Below are 21,224 nucleotides of genomic sequence, written 5' to 3' on the forward strand. Positions count from 1 at the left end.
GGCGTAACATAACACAGACACAGGAGACAACCACCCACAACAAACAATGTGAAACAACCTACCTTAATATGACTCTCAATCAGAGGAAACGCCAAACACCTGCCTCTAATTGAGAGCCATACCAGGCAACCCATTAACCCAACCTAGAAAACACATAACATAGACTACCCACCCAAAACTCACGCCCTGACCAATTAAACACATACCAAACAACAGAAAACAGGTCAGGAACGTGACAATAACACTGATTAAGCAATTGGTTGGCTTTTTACAGTTTGTGTGTAGCGTCATTAGGATAGGAAACATGTTATAGAAATATAAATGAAATGTGCAGTAACACTTTAGAAGTAGTATACACTGAACAAAAATATAAACGGAACATGTAAAGTGTTGGTCCCATGTTTCATGAGCTGAAATAAAAGATAATTTTCCAGATGCACAAAAAACTTGTTTAGCTAAAATTTGGTGCACAATTTTGTTTACATCCCTGTTAGTGAGCGTTTGTCCTTTGCTTACATAATCCATCCACCTGACAGGTATGGCATATCAAAAAGCTGATTAAACAGCATGATCATTACACAGGTGCACCTTGTGCTGGAGACAATAAAAGGCCACTCTAAAATGTGTAGTATTGTCCCACAACACAATGCCACAGATGTCTCAAGTTTTGAGAGAGGGCGCAATTGGCATGCTGACTGCAGGAATGTCCACCTGAGCTGTTGCCAGCGAATTTAATGTTAATTTCTCTACCATAAGCCGCTTCCAAAGTCATTTTAGAGAATTTGGCATTACGTCCAACCGGCCTCACAATCGCAGTCCACGTGTATCCAAGCCAGCCCAGGACCTCCACATCCGGCTTCTTCACCTGCGGGATCGTCTGAGACCAGCCACCCAGACAGCTGATGAAACTGTAGGTTTGAGCAACCGAATAATTTCTGCACAAACTGTCAGAAACCATCTCAGGGAAGCTCATCTGCGTGCTTGTCGTTCTCACCTTTGACCTGACTGCAGTTCGGCGTCGTAACAGACTTCAGTGGGCAAATGCTCACCTTCGATGGCCACTGGCATCCTGGAGAAGTGTGCTCTTCACGGATGAATCCCGGTTTCAACTGTATCGGGCAGATGGCAGACAGCATGTATGGCATTGTGTGGGCGAACTGTTTGCTAATGTCAATATTGTGAACGGAATGCCTCATGGTGGCGATGGAGTTATGGTATAGGCAGGCATAAGCTACAGACAACAAACACAATTGCATTTTATCGATGGCAATTTTAATGCACAGAGATACTGTGATGAGATCCTGAGGCCTATTGTTGTGCCATTCATCCGCTGCCATCACCTCACATTTCAGCATGATAATGCACGGCCCCATGTCGCAAGGATCTGTACACAATTCCTGGAAGCTGAAAATGTCCCAGTTCTTCCATGGCCTGCATACTCACCAGACCCATTGAGCATGTTTTGGATACTCTGGATCGACGTGTACAACATCATGTTCCAGTTCCCGCCAATATCCTGCAACTTCGCACAGCCATTGAAGAGGAGTTGGACAACATTCCACAGGCCACAATCAACAGCCTGATCAACTCTATGTGAAGGAGATGTCGCGCTGCATGAGACAAATGGTGGTCACACCAGATACTGACTGGTTATCTGATCCACGCCCCTACCTTTTATTTGAAAGTATCTGTGACCAACAGATGCATATCTGTATTCCTAGTCATGTGAAATCTATAGATTAGGGCCTAATTTATTTATTTCAATTGACTGTACTGAGTTCATTGAAGGAAGTCAATCTTCAAAATTGTTGCATGTTGTGTTTTATATTTTTGTTCAGTGTATTTATTACTACAATATGCTACTGCTACATTGTATTTGAGTAAAACAGTGATTCTACACTTTTTGAGAGATTTAAAAGTGCTGCCACAATCAATTCTCTTTATATGAATCCTACCGTGTAACATGGAGACTAATCTCTCTTGGACAGACTGCATAAGCATCAAGCATCTGGCCAAATTACGCAAAACCCGTGAATCTCCCTCCTTACCTTAACTAAGCTCACTCGAGGTCGATCCCATGTAAATATAAGGAAATCTAATGTAAAAACATGTCCAGTTCATTGTTTGTCTATGCTGTTTATTTGCATAGTGTTTAGGCAACCTTCTCCAAGTCTATAGGAAAAGACACCTCCTATGATTGGACTGGCCAGGGGTGTCCAGTAATACAGGTTATTTAAGGGGACATGTAATTTGAGTACACGTATATGTGGAGTATGGAGGGGTGTAACTGCTACAGTACCTAGCCAAGTCTGGTAGTCCGCTGACGTGAAATTCTGTGTGTATGTGTACGTGTGTGCGTGTGTGCATGCGCTTGTGTGCTGTCGTGGAAATATTCAGTCAATAATATTTCTCAAATACCGGAGCCTGTGAGTTCAAATAGACTTTTATTACAATATAATAAAAGCCGAGCTGTTTCATGAAAACAACTCCCTTTCCAGTCTTGGCACACACTCTTTATACAGGTTATATCCTTACGTCACACACATAGTAACTCCTCTTTATGATTCATCCCCTCTGGCATTTGGCCACCGTTATCCTTTTTGCCTTGCACTAATTTTAGTTTGGTTTATTTTAGTTTGGTTTATATTAGGGCATGGAAACATTAGATCCATGTTCTCCTAAGACAGGTGCATGAATGTAGGTCATAGACATAACCATAGCAACCGTAAACATTAGGCTATAGCAATGGTAGAAAAACAATCAGAAATGTCATCCTGCTAACTCCTCAGAAATGAACACACATGTTCTGGAAAAGTTCCAATAGGCGTAACCACAGCAACAGTAAATATTAGGCTAAAGCACTAGTACAGAAATAAACAGTCATGTCCACTCCCCAGACAGGTGCATGTCTAATGGTGTCTAATGACCCAGAGCACATGTAGAGTGCGATATTCTTGCTGGCCCCTCTGAAATGTATAATGGCCACACATGTTCTGGAAAATACGCAATAGTGCCTACATATCGATCTATGTGCTCGTGGAAAGCGGCGTGCTTGTGTGTGTATGTGTGTGTCTGTGGAAAGCAAGTGGAAGCAATAAAACTATTTTTAGATGGACAGACCCACAGCAAAGTACAGCAGAAGTGTGCCAACTCCTTATCATGGAAGTTCTGTAGGTTATATGATAGACCTTGCTGGATGTGGAATTCAATATAGTCGTTTCCCTGTAACCGTTTCTCTGTGCCCCAGTTCAGAAGTATACTGAGGGTGTTGTGTAAGTTTTGGTGTGACGGGAGTGCACTGACAGTGACCGGTGATGCTGAATGATATGTCCTCCTTTCACTCGGTGCTTCAGCAGCCATGTTGCCCCACTGATGTCAGACATGCGTCACATGATATAATTCACTGACTAGTATTTCTTTTACTGTTTTATTTTCCAATTTTGATATGCATATAGCCTACTACAGTTTCTCTGACTTTCACATTCCTCACTGTGCCTCCCTCTCTCTCTCTCTCTCTCTCTCTCTCTCTCTCTCTCTCTCTCTCTCTCTCTCTCTCTCACTTTCCCTGCACATACCATGTACTGTAGCTCTGTGTTTCAAATCTCGTTTCTCACTCTTTCCCTTTCTCTCTCCCCTCTCTTCTTCTGACTCATATAGAATCAGGGAGGTCCGCTCTTAAAAACAGGTGACTCAATGGCACAGGAACACTGCAGAGGATAGTGTACCGAGCTCTGTCCTCCACACACGCATGCGCACACACACACACACACACACACACACACACACACACACACACACACACACACACACACACACACACACACACACACACACACACACACACGTCTACACTTGTCGCTCTCTGTGTGTCATATATTACACACACAAGCCAACACTCTCTCTCCCCCTCTCTCTTTCAAGCTCACACACACTCACTCTCAAGCACAAGCCAACAGTCTCTCTCTCTTTCAAATGCACACACACTCATTCTCAAGCACAAGCCAACACTCTCTCTCCCTCGCTCTTTCAAACTCACACACACTCACTCTCAAGCACAAACTAACACTCTCTCTCCCTCTCTCTTTCAAACTCACACACACTCACTCTCATGCACATGCTAGACTTTCTCACCACCTCTCTCACACACATACACTCACGCACACACACACACACACATGCATACACCCCCCCCCCCCCCCCCCCCCCCCATTACCTCAGACTGAGCGGAAACTACATCCCTGTACGAGACAGTGACATTCTGCCTGCCTGGGTCTGTTGATGACCCTACTGTCCTGAATCACAAGGTCACACCATTGGCAGTATGCATGTAAATGACAATGACACATTTGCATGGAATATTTCTAGAGGACGAGCCAGGAGAGCAAGCAGTTAAGGGAGCCGTGTTACAGCACTACTCCTTTGATTGCTGTGATTGATCCAATGCTTACAGCAGACTTTGTGTCCCTGGCTAGATTGATATTAGGGGATACTGTTGCTACATCGTATTGTTACTGCAGTTTTATGATCACTAAGAGCTGGTTTCAATCCATATCGCAGAAGTTCCGTATTACATTTTAATGGTCATTTACAATTGAGCCGACATACTGTATGCAGCGTTTACCATGAATGCAGTCTCCTCGAACGCGGGAACATTGCCTTTAAATTTAAATCAAGCTAGAACACGGATATTCCACGATACGGATTGAATTGAACCCTAAGAATACATAAGCCATCTTTGATGATGTATGAATATGGATCTTATAATACAGATACTTCCTTTGAAGGTCTCTCAATGAATGCCCTGTGTATTTGGCCAAAGAATCATGTACATATCTGTTGTGTTGATTGTTACACCGGATTCTCACAGGGTATATGACATATACTCTATGTGACTGTCATCTTACTGTAGCTGTTATTAGGATTGACTAGTTCCATTCATTTTTATTGGTCGTATACACATATTTTGCTGATGTTATCGCATTAAGAAATTAAATGAATACATTTAGAAATATCAGAACAAGCAATGTCAGTGTCCAGAATGTAAATATATATACACTCAGTGGTCATTTTATTAGGTACACCACCCCATTCATGAAAATTGATCACTACAACAGACAGTGAATCAGGTGGCCGTGGCTTGCTATATACAGTGGGGCAAAAAGGTATTTAGTCAGCCACCAATTGTGCAAGTTCTCCCACTTAAAAAGATGAGAGAGACCTGTCATTTTCATCACAGGTACCCCTCAACTATGACAGACAAAATGATTTTAAAAAATCCAGAAAATCACATTGTAGGATTTTTAATTAATTTATTTGCAAATTATGGTGGAAAATAAGTATTTGGTCAATAACAAAAGTTTATCTCAATACTTTGTTATATACCCTTTGTTGGCAATGACAGAGGTCAAACGTTTTCTGTAAGTCTTCACAAGGTTTTCACACACTGTTGCTGGTATTTTGGCCCATTCCTCCATGCAGATCTCCTCTAGAGCAGTGATGTTTTGGGGCTGTTGCTGGGCAACACGGACTTTCAACTCCCTCCAAAGATTTTCTATGGGGTTGAGATCTGGAGACTGGCTAGGCCACTCAAGGACCTTGAAATGCTTCTTACGAAGCCACTCCTTCGTTGCCCGGGCGGTGTGTTTGGGATCATTGTCATGCTGAAAGACCCAGCCACGTTTCATCTTCAATGCCCTTGCTGATGGAAGGAGGTTTTCACTCAAAATCTCACGATACATGACCCCATTCATTCTTTCCTTCACACGGATCAGTCGTCCTGGTCCCTTTGCAGAAAAACAGCCCCAAAGCATGATGTTTCCACCCCCATGCTTCACAGTAGGTATGGTGTTCTTTGGATGCAACTCAGCATTCTTTGTCCTCCAAACACGACGAGTTGAGTTTTTATCAAAAAGTTCTATTTTGGTTTCATCTGACCATATGACATTCTCCCAATCTTCTTCTGGATCATCCAAATGCTCTCTAGCAAACTTCAGACGGGCCTGGACATGTACTGGCTTAAGCAGGGGGACACGTCTGGCACTGCAGGATTTGAGTCCCTGGCGGCGTAGTGTGTTACTGATGGTAGGCTTTGTTATTTTGGTCCCAGCTCTCTGCAGGTCATTCACTTGGTCCCCCCGTGTGGTTCTGGGATTTTTGCTCACCGTTCTTGTGATCATTTTGACCCCACGGGGTGAGATCTTGCGTGGAGCCCCAGATCAAGGGAGATTATCAGTGGTCTTGTATGTCTTCCATTTCCTAATAATTGCTCCCACAGTTGATTTCTTCAAACCAAGCTGCTTACCTATTGCAGATTCAGTCTTCCCAGCCTGGTGCAGGTCTACAATTTTGTTTCTGGTGTCCTTTGACAGCTCTTTGGTCTTGGCCATAGTGGAGTTTGGAGTGTGACTGTTTGAGGTTGTGGACAGGTGTCTTTTATACTGATAACAAGTTCAAACAGGTGCCATTAATACAGGTAACGAGTGGAGGACAGAGGAGCCTCTTAAAGAAGAAGTTACAGGTCTGTGAGAGCCAGAAATTTTGCTTGTTTGTAGGTGACCAAATACTTATTTTCCACCATAATTTGCAAATAAATTCATAAAAAATCCTAGAATGTGATTTTCTGGATTTTTTTTTCTCATTTTGTCTGTCATAGTTGAAGTGTACCTATGATGAAAATTACAGGCCTCTCTCATCTTTTTAAGTGGGAGAACTTGCACAATTGGTGGCTGACTAAATACTTTTTTGCCCCACTGTAAATCAGGCAGACAGGCATCAAGACATTCAGTTACTGTTCGATTGAACGTTACAATGGGCAAAACAAGTGAGCTAAGCTATTTTGAGCATGGTATGATCGTCACTGCTAGGCGCGCCGGTTCCAGTATCTCAGGAACGGTCGGTCTCCTGGGATTTACCAAAAATGACGCAACAAACAAAAAACATCCAGTCAGCGGCAGTCCTGTGGGTGAAAACTGCTTGTTGATGAGAGAGGTGGAAGGAGAACGGCAAGAATCGTGCAAGCTAACAGGTGGGCCACAAACAACAGTGGTGTGCAAAATGGCATCTCTGAACACACAACTCGTTGATCCTTGTCACGGATGGGCTATTGCAGCAGACGACCACATCGGGTTCCATTCCTAGCAGCTAAAAACAAGAAGAAGCAGCTCCAGTGGGCATGACCACCAACACTTGAGGAGTGGAAAGACATTGCCTGGTCTGGCAAATCCCGGTTCCTGTTGGGTCATGCTGATGGCAGAGTCAGGATTTGGCATAAGCAGTATGAGTCTATGGACCCATCCTGCCTGGTGTCAATGGTACAGGCTAGTGGCGGGGGTGTACTGGTGTGAGGAATTTTAGGCCCCATGATACCAATTGAGCAACGATTGAATGCCATACCCCCAAAAATTCAGGCTGTTCTGGAGGCAATTGCTCCGACCCACTACTACAGTGAACAAAACTATAAACGCAATATGAAACTTACAGTTAATATAAGGATATCAGTCAATTTAAATCAATAATTTAGGCCCTAATATATGGATTTCCCGTGACTGGGAAAAACAAATATGCATATGTTGGTCACAGATAACTTTAAAAAAAGGTAGAGCCTTGGATCAGAAAACCAGTCAGTATCTGTTGTGACCACCATTTGCCTCATGCAGCGTGACACATCTCCTTCTCATAGAGTTGATTAGGCTGTTGATTGTGACCTGTGGAATGTTGTCCCACTCCTCGTCAATGGCTGTGCAATGTTGTTGGATATTGGCGGGAACTGGAGCATGCTGTCGGACACGTCAATACAGAGCATCCCAAACATGCTCAATGAGTGACATGTCTGGTGAGTATGCAGGCCATGGAAAAACTGGAACATTTTCAGCTTCCAGGAATTGAGTACAGATCCTTGCGAAATGGGGCTGTGCATTATCATGCTGAAACATGAGGTGATGGCGGTGGATGAATGGCATGACAATGGGCCTCAGGATCTCGTCACGGTATCATTGTGCATTCAAATTGACATCGATAAAATGCAATTGTATTTGTTGTCCGTAGCTTATGCCTGCTCATACCATAACCCACCGCCACCATGGGACACTCTGTTCACAACGTTAATATCAGCAAACCGCTCGCCCACACGACGCCATACACGCTGCCTGCCATCTGCCCGGTACAGTTGAAACCGGTATTCATCCATGAAGAACACACTTCTCCAGCATGCCAGTGGCCATCGAAGGTGAGCATTTGCCCACTGAAGTCTGTTACTCAGGTCAAGACATTGGTGAGGACAACAAGCACACAGATGAGCTTCCCTGAGACGGTTTGTGCAGAAGTTATTTAATTGTGCAAACCCACAGTTTCATCAACTGTGCGGGTGGCTGGTCTCAGACGATCCCGCAGGTGAAGAAGCTGGATGTGGCGGTCCTGGGCTGGCGTGGTTACATGTGGTCTGCGGTTATGACGCCAGTTGAACGTACTGCCAAATTCTTTAAAACGACATTGGAGGCGGTTTATGGTAGAGAAATTAACATTCAATTCTCTGAGAGTATGTGAATAGAAAAGGTGTGTACAGCAGTAGTTATATAGGATGAGCCATGACTAGAATACAGTATATACATATAAAGTGAATAAAACAGTATGTAAACATTATTAAAGTGACCAATGTTCCAACGACTATGTACATAGCAGTCTCTAAGGTGCAGGGTAGAGTACCAGTGGTTCAGGGCAGGGTACAGGAGGACGGCTAGTGGTGATTATTTAACAGTCTGATGGCCTGGAGATAGAAGCTGTTTTTCAGTCTCTCGGTCCCAGCTTTGATGCATCTCTACTGTCTCCGCCTTCTAGATGGTAGTTTATTGGTCACATGCACAGAATACAGGGTGTAAACGGTATTGTGAAATGCTGACTTGCATCTTTCTCTAACACACACACAAGTATTAAGTGCACACTTATATCACAGTGACTCCACACACACACACACACAACACACACATGCACACACACTAGGGTTGGGAGGTATCCAGATTTTCATACCGTCATACCATTTCATACCGAGGTATACAGTATTACCGGAAGGGGATTTAATGTCTGTGCTGTAACCAAGAAGCTTGATTTTGACATCTAGCCACTTAGCTAGCAAGTAAGCAAACAAAATGCATAGCTGGATATAATTTATTTGACATGTCTCAGATTTCTTATAGTTATACTTAACTTATAGCTAGTTATAAGCAGTGGCATAGCCCACACTCTAATGCCTTTTCTCTCTCTCTCTCGCTCTTTCTCGCTCTCTCTCGCTAAAAGGGCTTTATTCAAAGGGATTTATTGGCATGGGAACATGTTTACATTGCCAAAGCAAGTGGAATAGATAATTAACAAAAGTTAAATAAATTTATTAATCAGAAATTAACTTTAAACATTATACACAACAGTAAAGTTTCAAAAGAATAGAGACATTTCAAATGTTAGATTACTGGCTATGTACAGTGTTGTAAAAATTTGCAAATAGTTGAAGTACAAAAGGGAAAATAAATAGACAGATAAGTACTGGTTACTCTCTGTTAAGGGCCAAATAGTATTCCAGTTTGCTTTGTTTTTTGTTATTTCTTTCCTATGTGTCAAGTAATAATTGTTCTGTTTTCTCATGATTTGGTTGGGTCTAATTGTGTTGCTGTCCTGTTTGTGTTTGTGAACAGAGCTCCAGGACCAGATTGCTGTGCCGACTTTTCTGTGGGTTAATCTCTCTGTAGGTGATGGCTTTTTTATTGAAGGTTTGGGAATCGCTTCCTTTTAGGAGGTTGTAGCATGTAAACAGCTCTTTTCTGCATTTAGATTATTTGTGGGTATCGTCCTAATTCTGCTCTGCATGCATTATTTGGTGTTTTACGTTGTACATGGAGGGTGTTTTTGCAGAATTCTGCATGCAGTCTCTCAATTTGGTGTTTGTTCCATTTTGTGAATTCTTAGTTGGTGAGTGGACCCCAGACCTCAGAACCGTAGAGGGCAATGGGTTATATAACTGATTCAAGTATTTTTAGCCAGATCCTAAATGAGATGTTGAAATGTATGTTTCTTTTGATGGCGTAGAAGGCCCTTCTGACCTTGTCACTCAGATCGTTCACAGCTTTGTGAAAGGCAGAGGTAGATATCGTTTTTTGTGTGCTCTAGGGCAACGGTATCTAGATGGAATTTGTATTTGTGGTCCTGGCAAATGGACCTTTTTTTGGAACATATTTTTTTTTGTCTTAATGAGATTCACTGTCAGGGGCCAGGTCTAACAGAATCTGTGCAGACGAGCTAGGTGCTGCTGTATTGATATATATGTTGAAAAGGGTGGGGCTCAAGCTGCATCCCTGTCTCACCCCTGGGGAATGAAATCTGTGTGTTTTTTACCAATTTTAACAGAAACACTTCTTGTTTGTGTACATGGATTTTATAATGTCGTATGTTTTGCCCCCAACTCCACTTTCCATCAATTAATATAGCAGACCCTCATGCCAAATTGAGTCAAAAGCTTTTTTGAAATCAACAAAGCATGAGAATAATTTTGGGTTTGGTTTATTTGTTTGTCAGGTATGGTGTACAGGGTGAATACGTGGTCTGTCATATGGTAATTTGGTTAAAAGCCAATTTGTCATTTGCTCAGGATGTTGTTTTCACTGAGGAAATATAGGAGTCTGCTGTAAATGATAGTGCAGAGGATTTACTTGAGGTTGCTGTTGAAGCAGATTCCACAGTAGTTATTGGGGTCAAATTTGTCTCCATTTTTCTGGATTGGGGTGATCAGTTCTTGGCTCCAAATATTGGGGAAGATGCCAGAGCTGAGGATGGTGTTAAAGAGTTTAAGTGTAGCCAATTGGAATTTGTATGTGTTTATTATATAATACATTTTTCTCACTCTCTCGCTCACTTTCCAATTTCGATATGCATATAGCCTACTACAGTTTGCATCTAATATCTGTCACATTCCTCACTGTGCCTCTCTCACTCTCTCTCTCCCCCTCTTTCTCATGTTGTATTTCTAAAAGCCCTGATGTCCTACTGTCATTGTCAGTGGGGCTGACGCAGCTGCTGTGACTGTTTGTTTGTTTACCTCCTACGCCCACTTGGAGTCCATTAGTCTAACACCAGTCTGCCTGCCTAGAACTCACTGGCAGTCCCTCTTCTGAGTCTACCCCCTCATCTCTGCTACTGAGGGATAGAGACAGGTACCACTACAGGAGTACACTGTCAGAAACCTGTGTAGAGGGACTCAAGTGGAGGGTGGTTGAAATGTTAGTGTTTAGGTTGAGGGAATTGACGGTAGTTAGTTACTGCAATAAGCATATGCACCAGACGAGGTAAGAAATATGTGGATGATGCATTGTATGATAAATATGTATTATGCACTATACGTTTACACTGTATGTTGTGCTGTATATGTTCCCATTGTGATTACAACGAGAGCTTGGAGACAGCTAAAAAACTTGGAACTTGGCTGTTTCCATCCAATGTTAGACAAAACCTTCCATCCAGAGTTTTAGTCTAAGTGCACTGCTTCAGATTAGAAAAAAAATCTAGACAATATCATATCGCCAACAAATAAATCACTATATCCATATTACATAAGCCGGTGATTCATAAGCCGATTCCAACGACAAACAAAAATGATCTGACATTGACTTTGTATAGACAACTTATCCCAGGGGAGAAGTCAAGCAAAGCCTGATGTTGCGTTATAAGCAGCTATAAGCACTCAGACATCTCTCTCGCTCTCTCTTTCTCTCTTCTCTCTCTTCTCTCTCTTCTCTCAATGCATCAACGAGAGCCGTGGCAGACGCTCTGTCAGTCCGTCCCGATTGGTAGAACTGTTGCCAGGGAGTCGGCCGTCTCAACAACGTGGATGGAATCTGTTGTCTGTTACACTTTAGACATGAGAACAACTGCAGTATCTGAATATTTATAGAGATGGATTGTTCATATTGAGATTGTATAGCCTCACCGTTATAGCAGTGGCTATAGACTTTGCACTGGAAAGCTTTTAGCATATATTGCCTCAGTTTAATATTGTATAGAATTTAAATGGACTCATCAAAGGGACATAGAATCATCACAGGTTTAAACAATAGCTCCCATTACAAACATTGAAAAGTGCTGCTGTGCTTTAAAACATGTTTTGTGTTATATTGTCACTTTGTGCATATTCTCTAAACTTGTATAATTTCAGTGTTGTGTGTGTGGAGAGTAGGGAGTAGGGTTGACCTATACCATCTGGTCTATAAGCCTGCATTGCATATTAAAATACTCCAGCCTGCTATTACAAATAATCAGCACCAGCAACCAGAGTGCAGCCCTGATTAACACATTCCAATACAGTTGGTAGGAGCAGTAACAGCATTCAATTCTCCCGTTCCATAAACTACACCTACACACTCATAACTCACAGTGACACATAAAGACATGATTATAAAAACACACCTAGTAAAAAAAAAAGAGAGAGGGAGCTGTCAATGAGGCTTTGACGTACAGCAGCGCACGGGCGTGGACACACACACACTTGCTCACACACAAACACACACACACACACACACACACTCTGACACAAGTACTCTATTTGTTTCTCTCTCTCTCTCAAATATATATATTCAAATATATATATATATTTATCTCTATCCCGCTCCCTCTCTCAACTTCACAGACACAAACAGACACACACAGAGCACACGACAGCCAAACATTAATCTCTCGTGGACAGACCACGTAAACATAAATCTGACTAAATTACATGAGATTTTAGTTCTGGGTTAACCAAGATTAGCCAGACAGACAGCCGGTTGATTTAACCAATATTAGCCAGAAATAGACAGCCGGTTGATTTAGCCAAGATTAGCCAGAAATAGACAGCCGGTTGATTTAACCAAGATTAGCCAGAAATAGACAGCCGGTTGATTTAACCAAGATTAGCCAGAAATAGACAGCCGGTTGATTTAACCAAGATTAGCCAGAAATAGACAGCCGGTTGATTTAGCCAAGATTAGCCAGAAATAGACAGCCGGTTGATTTAACCAATATTAGCCAGAAATAGACAGCCGGTTGATTTAGCCAAGATTAGCCAGAAATAGACAGCCGGTTGATTTAACCAATATTAGCCAGAAATAGACAGCCGGTTGATTTAACCAAGATTAGCCAGAAATAGACAGCCGGTTGATTTAACCGAGATTAGCCAGACATAGACAGCCGGTTGATTTAACCAAGATTAACCAGAAATAGACAGCCGGTTGATTTAACCGAGATTAGCCAGACATAGACAGCCGGTTGATTTAACCAAGATTAGCCAGAAATAGACAGCCGGTTGATTTAACCAAGATTAGCCAGAAATAGACAGCCGGTTGATTTAACCAAGATTAGCCAGAAATAGACAGCCGGTTGATTTAGCCAAGATTAGCCAGAAATAGACAGCCGGTTGATTTAACCAATATTAGCCAGAAATAGACAGCCGGTTGATTTAACCAAGATTAGCCAGAAATAGACAGCCGGTTGATTTAACCGAGATTAGCCAGACATAGACAGCCGGTTGATTTAACCAAGATTAACCAGAAATAGACAGCCGGTTGATTTAACCAAGATTAGCCAGACATAGACAGCCGGTTGATTTAACCAAGATTAGCCAGAAATAGACAGCCGGTTGATTTAACCAAGATTAGCCAGACATAGACAGCCGGTTGATTTAACCAAGATTAACCAGAAATAGACAGCCGGTTGATTTAACCAAGATTAGCCAGACATAGACAGCCGGTTGATTTAACCAAGATTAGCCAGAAATAGACAGCCGGTTGATTTAACCGAGATTAGCCAGACATAGACAGCCGGTTGATTTAACCAAGATTAGCCAGACATAGACAGCCGGTTGATTTAACCAAGATTAGCCAGAAATAGACAGCCGGTTGATTTAACCAAGATTAGCCAGACATAGACAGCCGGTTGATTTAACCAAGATTAGCCAGAAATAGACAGCCGGTTGATTTAACCAAGATTAGCCAGACATAGACAGCCGGTTGATTTAACCAAGATTAGCCAGACATAGACAGCCGGTTGATTTAACCAATTAGCCAGAAATAGACAGCCGGTTGATTTAGCCAAGATTAGCCAGAAATAGACAGCCGGTTGATTTAACCAAGATTAGCCAGACATAGACAGCCGGTTGATTTAGCCAAGATTAGCCAGAAATAGACAGCCGGTTGATTTAGCCAAGATTAGCCAGAAATAGACAGCCGGTTGATTTAACCAAGATTAGCCAGAAATAGACAGCCGGTTGATTTAACCAAGATTAGCCAGAAATAGACAGCCGGTTGATTTAACCAAGATTAGCCAGACATAGACAGCCGGTTGATTTAACCAAGATTAGCCAGACATAGACAGCCGGTTGACGGAGTTCATTTCTTTATATTTGTTATCAGATATGTACAAAGTCTAAATTTAGTGGGCTGTTTCAGAGCTGGTGTGCTGTGCGCAGTGCTGTGTCCTCCCATCTGCCTGACTCAACATATTTCTGGATCCCCCTCCCCCTCTCTGCCCAGGCTGGCACGTACATGCATGTCTGTAGACTCTATACCCAGCATGCTTCACTTCTCTCTGTGCTGTGGCGCGCGTGGGACTCACTGCATTGCAGCCCTGTGTGCATTAATTGGCAGAAAGACAGCAGCTCAGAGGGAAAGTGCCGTGATATGAAGAGAGGAAGGGGGGAAGAGAAAGGGGGTGATGTCTTTCCCTGTGGGGATGTGAAGTGAGAAGTTTGCCCAGTTTGGATATCTCTATTTGCATTACATTTGGCAGGCTGGGTTGTTGTCTGGCTGGAGGGAGGGAGGGAGGGAGAGAGGGAGAGAGAGGGAGAGAGAGAGAGGGAGAGAGGGAGGGAGAGGCCGAGAGAGAGAGGAAATACCACATGACAAGAATAACAAGATACTTTTATCTAATTTCCGATTATCTGTAATTTCATGTATTTGTGCCATCATTGCGCCTACACTGTGTATTCTAGCTGGTGTTGTTTACATTGCTAAGCAGTGAGTAAATTACCAGTGAATCTACAAGTTTTCATAATATGCCAAATGTTAAGAGGGAAAAAAGGATTGGCACACACACACACACACTTCATGTTGCCCACACACTACACTCTCCCTCTTTCCCTCTCTCTATCCCTCTCACTCAGTTTTCCCTTTCATCTCTCCCTCTCTCAGTCTCTCTATCTCTTACGTGTGTCAATCTGAAAATCTGTGTCATGGTTGTTTTATGTTCACAGCTTCCTTCACAGTCCTTAGCAGAGACACTCTCTGTACAGTAAGCTGCTGTCTAACGTTTCCCTGGGCTTTCCTCTGTCACACTCAATGACGTCTGGGGTCCTTTTTCCCGCTTTAATCCACCGACAAACAGCAGTCCGGCAGACCTGCTCAGTGCCTGTCCAAAAATGCAACCAGACAACAGAGGGAGCTGTCTACCTGAACAAGCTAACATAGTGAACTCAGTGACATCTCACTTGGAGAACTCACTCACTCATGTTTAAAATCCCCCAAGAGACAGTCACAGAGTTTTAACAGACACTCCCAATGTGATACTTGCACAAACGCTAGCAAGTTTAATCTTTTCCGTCATTCAGAATCAGTAGTGGTATGAGCTGTTTAAGTATGAGTCACATTCTCAATATGTTCTTGCATCAAACTGGAGATTTCAGGGTGAATGACAGGGCTACTTTCAACTGCACATTTCAGACATATAATTAACTCCTTTTCTCTCCTTCCTTTTTTCTCATTCAACTCTCATTTTATTAACTTGCTATTTTTATGACGTTTTCTATTTTTTGGCAATTGCTTAGGTTCAGATAGGAGCTGAAGTTGCTACAACGCAATTGCCTTTCTTTGCGACGTTCCCTCTGTCTCAACTCCCCCCACCCCCCTCCACCCAGTCTCCGTCTCTGTTTGTCTGTAACTCTACCCTGTTTTTTTCCCCGCTCCATCCCTCCCTCTCCCTGTGACATACGTATAGATGCTGCATTGATTGCACACAGAGAGCCTCCCACTCCTTTCATCATTGATGCGCTCTCTCCAGCTGCAGCAGCACTTGTTGAATTCAGCCCTGGGAGAGGGAGAAGGTGAGAGAGAGGGAGAGTAAAAGGAGAGTGAGAGAGAAAAGAGCGAGGGAGAAAAGCTTTGACAGGGAGAGAAAACGGAGGGACGGAGAAAAGCTTTGAGAGAGAGAATGAAAACCGAGGGAGGGAGAAAAGCTCAGAGCTCTAAGTGAGGCAGAGAGCAAGATAAAGTCAGAGAGTGAGGCTTTGAGAATAAGAGAGAGCAACAGAGTGCTTTTTTCTCTCTCCTCCTGCTTTCTTTTCTGGTGCTGGCGCGTGAAAGCTTCATGGTGTGTCCACTCTCCTGAGGATTGGGATGTACAGGTCAGAGCTGTCTGCGATGGATGGGATGTGTGTGTGTGTGTGTGTGTGTGTGTGTGTGTGTGTGTGTGTGTGTGTGTGTGTGTGTGTGTGTGTGTGTGTGTGTGTGTGTGTGTGTGTGTGTGTGTGTGTGTGTGTGTGTGTGTGTGTGTGTGTCCATCTATGTGTGTCCATCTATGTGTGTCCATCTATGTGTGTCCATCTATGTGTGTCCATCTATGTGTGTCCATCTATGTGTGTCCATCCATGTGTGTGCGAGAAAGAGGAGAAGAGAAGAGAGGGATGTGCGTGTGTCTGCGGAGGCAGGAGAGAGGGATGACACTTTTCAGTTTGTATTCCTGGAAACCTTTCTGCAGCATTGCTCAATAATGAAACTGGCGAGTGAGTGGGGAAGCAAAACACAAAGATAAGGTTCATGGAATGAAGGAGCATATGCAAATACATCTGGGGAGCTTGTATTCCTGTAACTGGTTGTTATTGTAAAGGGAGCTATCAAAGTTATATTTATTTGTGTCTCCGAAGTTATGTGTTTCCTTGCTGGCTACAGTTTAGTTTATACAGTCAAAGTGAAGGGATCACACTTACGAGTCTGAATAATATGTGTCAATTATATCATTACACTGGTTATATTGACTTCCTTTTATCACTGAATTCTACTACTTTGAATTCTTACTTTGCATATTAACGGAACATTATTTATTCATTCATTTTTTTATACAATATTTCTGCAGTTTCTATGTTTTCAGCGAGGTCTGCCAAATGATGACATAATTTAATTATTTCATACTTTACAGAAAATGTGATTTTTTTGGTATTATTTTAAGAATTTCAGCTTTTTATAGTTCTGTGAAATCAAGCCATCTTAACTAAAATTGGTATTTTACAATGCCCTCATTCAAATGAATTGATGTTCATGTGTTTAAATAGCTTCCTCTGCCTTTTTCTCTTTCTGTCTATTTCCCACCCTCTTTTCTCTCTCTCTTTGTTCACACACTCTTCTCTCACCTTTCTTTTTCTGATCTCTCTCACACTTCACTCTTTCTTTCTCTCACCCCAGCCCACTCTAGCCTCTCTTTCACACATCACTTTCACTTGTCTGTCTCACCTCTCTTTTTGCTGTCTGTCTCTCACACACTGAACTGTATCCTCCTTTCTTCTCAACTTTTCCAATTTGTCTAATCCATCCCTTTCCTTCTACAGATGTCCCTCTCACTGATCTTGTCTGTGGTGACTCTTTAAAGCCTCTCTTCCTCCTCCTCTTCCTCCACCACCATGTCCCAGCTGCTCCACGTGGAGATCCCCAGCTTCGGCAGCACCGTGCTGGGCTCCCTCAACGAACAGCGCCTGCTGGGCCAGTATTGTGATGTCTCCATCCTGGTTAAAGGCCAGCCCTTTAAGGCCCACCGGGCTGTACTAGCCGCCAGCAGTCTCTACTTCCGAGACTTGTTCAGCGGCTCATCCAAGAGCCAGTTCGAGCTGCCCTCATCGGTGACTCCCGCCTGCTTCCAGCTTATATTATCCTTCTGCTACACGGGCAAGCTGACCATGGCAGCCAGCGAGCAGCTGGTGGTGATGTACACCGCCGGGTATCTTCAGATCCAGCATATTGTGGAGCGGGGCATGGACCTGATGTTCAAGGCCAACTCGCCCCACTGCGACTCCCAAACGGCCGCTATGGAGGAGCAGCAACCAGGCTCAGAGCCCCAGAGTCCCAGCAACAACACCCTGGCTGGGGCAGGGACCTCCATCCTGGGGCCGCAGGGCTGGTCCCCCTCCCTGGTGCTGCCCACACGGAAGATCAAACTGGAGGGATGCGATCCGACCCCACTGGGGTTGCCCAGCCTGAGTCATCATAAGAGAGGGTCCTCTTCATCTGAGCTAGGGGGGCGGCTCTCCAGGGGGAGCTCATTGTTTTACACAGGGTCGGTCGGGACCACCATCTTCCCGGGGATGCAGCCCTACCCAGTGGCCGGGGGAGAGAGGTCCAGTCCTGGGGCCTCCAGCCTGCCCACCACAGACAGCCCCACCTCCTACCAGAACGAGGATGAGGAGTTTGAGGAAGAGCCGTATGACGGGATCACGGAAGAGGCCTACAGTCAGATCTATGGGCGCTCAGCTAACCCATACGGAAGTAAGTATCAACTGTTGCTTGATAATGCAGTTGTCTGTTACTGTATATCTTTTACCTGGTATTTACCTTAGAACTACATGCTAAAAATTGTGGTTTTCTAGAAAATACTTTCCAGGACTGCATCACATAAAGTGCTGCCCAATTCTCTGATAACCTCTTAGCTTGAGAATATCCTTTGATGTCAAAGCGAAGGTTCCCTTGCAATATCTCACTTCATGAATCAAATGAAGCAATATTCCTTTCATTTTGAAATGTAAGAATCAAAGAATATGTTGCATATTATACAGAAAAAAACAGCCATGTAGAAAAATGGTTTTGGGGGCAATATTTAAGAAACGTATTACTAAATGTTGCATGTGAGCTGGAGAATGGATCAGGTTAGTACTCTTGTATCAGGTAACACATTTGATATCCAAGCGTGCCAGTTTTGTAGGCTGTCCTATACATTGTTCTTACAAAATCATGAATGGATGTGTCATAAATAATGTCACATGTGGCTTCATAAAATGGGTTTCATATAATGCATCTCATAGCATGTCATAAATGATATACATAATTTAGGCCTGCTTAACATTAGCATTGCATCATGTCATGCTTATAGTCAGTGGTGATTTTAGCATGTAAATCTTGGTGGGGAAAACAAAAAACAATGTTGGGGGATGCATGCCAGCAAAGCCACTACACAACACTAAACAATAGATTAATTGCACTATAACGGTGACAAACGGTGCCCACAAACTGCTAGGGCCTACATAAAGCTGTCCCAACAGCAGAGTCCCAACAGCAGTCCCAACACCTTACCACTGTTTCACCTGGCTATCAGCTGAGCCTTGTTTGGCAGCGAAACAGTTCAGCCACATTTACTGCCTTTAAAAAAAAACATAGCTGATATGGCTGACTTGCTTAAACAAATGTGGTTTCTACTGACAATTGAGATGTACAAACTATGGCATAAGGGGACAACAAGCAGATAAGAGGCAATCTGTAATTTCGATTAAGACATTAATGAGCGAGTTAGGACGAACGTAGTCAATATTTAACTATTTGTTCAGCACTTTTGAATGTACAGCTACAGAATTCAGAACATGGGCCGTTCTTACAGTGTTCTCCCTTTACACCAAGTCAGAACCGTAGAATAAATAAAGGGGGCATATAAGCAGACAATGAAAGCTCTTACAATATTCAATGATTACATTTCTCTAAAACAGGTTATAGGCTACATGTGCACCACCAAGTCAGAACAGTAGGCAAAATTAAGAAGGGAAAATAGACCAAATTATTAGGGTGAGGCACATGGGCTACTGACAGCTTACTACACAACATACACTTGGTATTACTTTCTTATCTACAGTATACATATCTCCCTGGCATATTACATAATTTATGCAGCAGCATACAAGACATTTTTGGACTTACCTTGTTGTGCTGGGCTCACTTGGAACAGGAAGGTGGCGCGGCAGTCCTTCGTGGACTAATTTTGTCATCAAACTTTGTCATCAAAGTCTGGCATTCTCTGGATTTATGGTGCTTTCAAGACAACTGGGAACTCTGGGGGGGGTACAAGGTAGAATCATGATGATGTCAGTGATCTTCAGGTCGTAGCTCTAGAAAGAGGCCTGAGTTCCCGACTTACAATTCTGAGTTGGATGACCGTTCCAAACTTATTTTCCCAGTTGGAGCTCGTTTTTTCCCGAGTTCCCAGTTGTCTTGAACTCACTTAAGTCTGATTTCCCAGTTCCGAGTAAACAGTTGTTTTGAGAGAGGCAGAAATCATGCTGGATTGACAGTATGGCTAATGTTGAATGTTTATCATTTTAAGCTTGGAAAAGAGACCCTTAAACCAAGAATTGGGACCATACACCCACCCCACTGAATTGCAGGCCAGTGATTGCTTTCATAGTTGAATTTGCGATTTAGAACTGGTTGTGTAATGTTTATGTCCAATGGCCGAAGAGCATTGTTTTATCTAGAATTTCTTTCCATTATTTCTCTTCATATGACAAGGATAAAAAAGGATTTGCCAGTAGATTTGACTTGATTCATGATGATGACTGCTAGCTAAGAATTTGAATGTATGATGTTGACATGATCAGTCCAAACAAAGCTACTGTATATATAACTTGATTTTATCTGTGGCCAATGATCTTGAGCCTTCTTGGATGGGCACTTCTAATGTAACTCTATGGCAGCACCCAAGGGACTTGAATTTTCGAGCTCTACCCTTAGATTTGGCAGTGACGCAGTGTCATCATGAGTGACAGAACACTGAGCCAATCACGGCGCAACTAGAGAACATTACCAACCCCACGCTCCGTATTTTCCGCTGGCTGCCTCAACACCACAGAAAGCACTGAGCTAGGCTGAAACCCCTGCATTTTGGAGCTGCCTTACTCAAGAAAGCATAAAAAAGACCATGTTTGTATGGAGGGTATATTAACTCAATGAAATGTATTTGATTTTTTTTTTTACATTGATTGCAAACTGATATGTGACACGTATTAATGGAAAAATTGTGTTGCTAAAAATGTGGGGCTCAAAACAGGCACTGAATGACAGGTTGCCACTGCTTATGGGACTTTATATAGGCATTTGGGAACGCTGTATGAAGTTATACATTTCACTGTACATCGTGACCAACAACAGCTCCTTTATCACAACTCTAATGCACACACACAGTTCACTGTCCCTACT

The 21,224-nt window shown here is 43.0% G+C and overlaps 1 protein-coding gene across 3 annotated transcripts in view; it reads left to right on the forward strand.

Moving 5' to 3' along the window:
• The window catches only part of LOC120025493 (nucleus accumbens-associated protein 2-like), a 41,056-nt gene that overhangs the window by 13,268 nt on the left and 6,564 nt on the right, over window positions 1-21,224 (forward strand). For 2 of the 3 annotated variants that reach the window (XM_038970057.1, XM_038970059.1), the window contains one exon: window positions 17,603-18,533. In XM_038970057.1, coding sequence (XP_038825985.1) covers window positions 17,675-18,533 — 859 coding nt within the window. In that variant the 5' untranslated portion in view covers window positions 17,603-17,674. Of the gene's footprint in view, window positions 1-15,665; window positions 16,106-17,602; window positions 18,534-21,224 lie in introns of those variants that run through there. The other variant, XM_038970058.1, reaches the window with a different exon arrangement.

This window comes from Salvelinus namaycush, chromosome 31 (assembly GCF_016432855.1).
Source record: "Salvelinus namaycush isolate Seneca chromosome 31, SaNama_1.0, whole genome shotgun sequence".
NCBI lineage: Eukaryota > Metazoa > Chordata > Actinopteri > Salmoniformes > Salmonidae > Salvelinus > Salvelinus namaycush.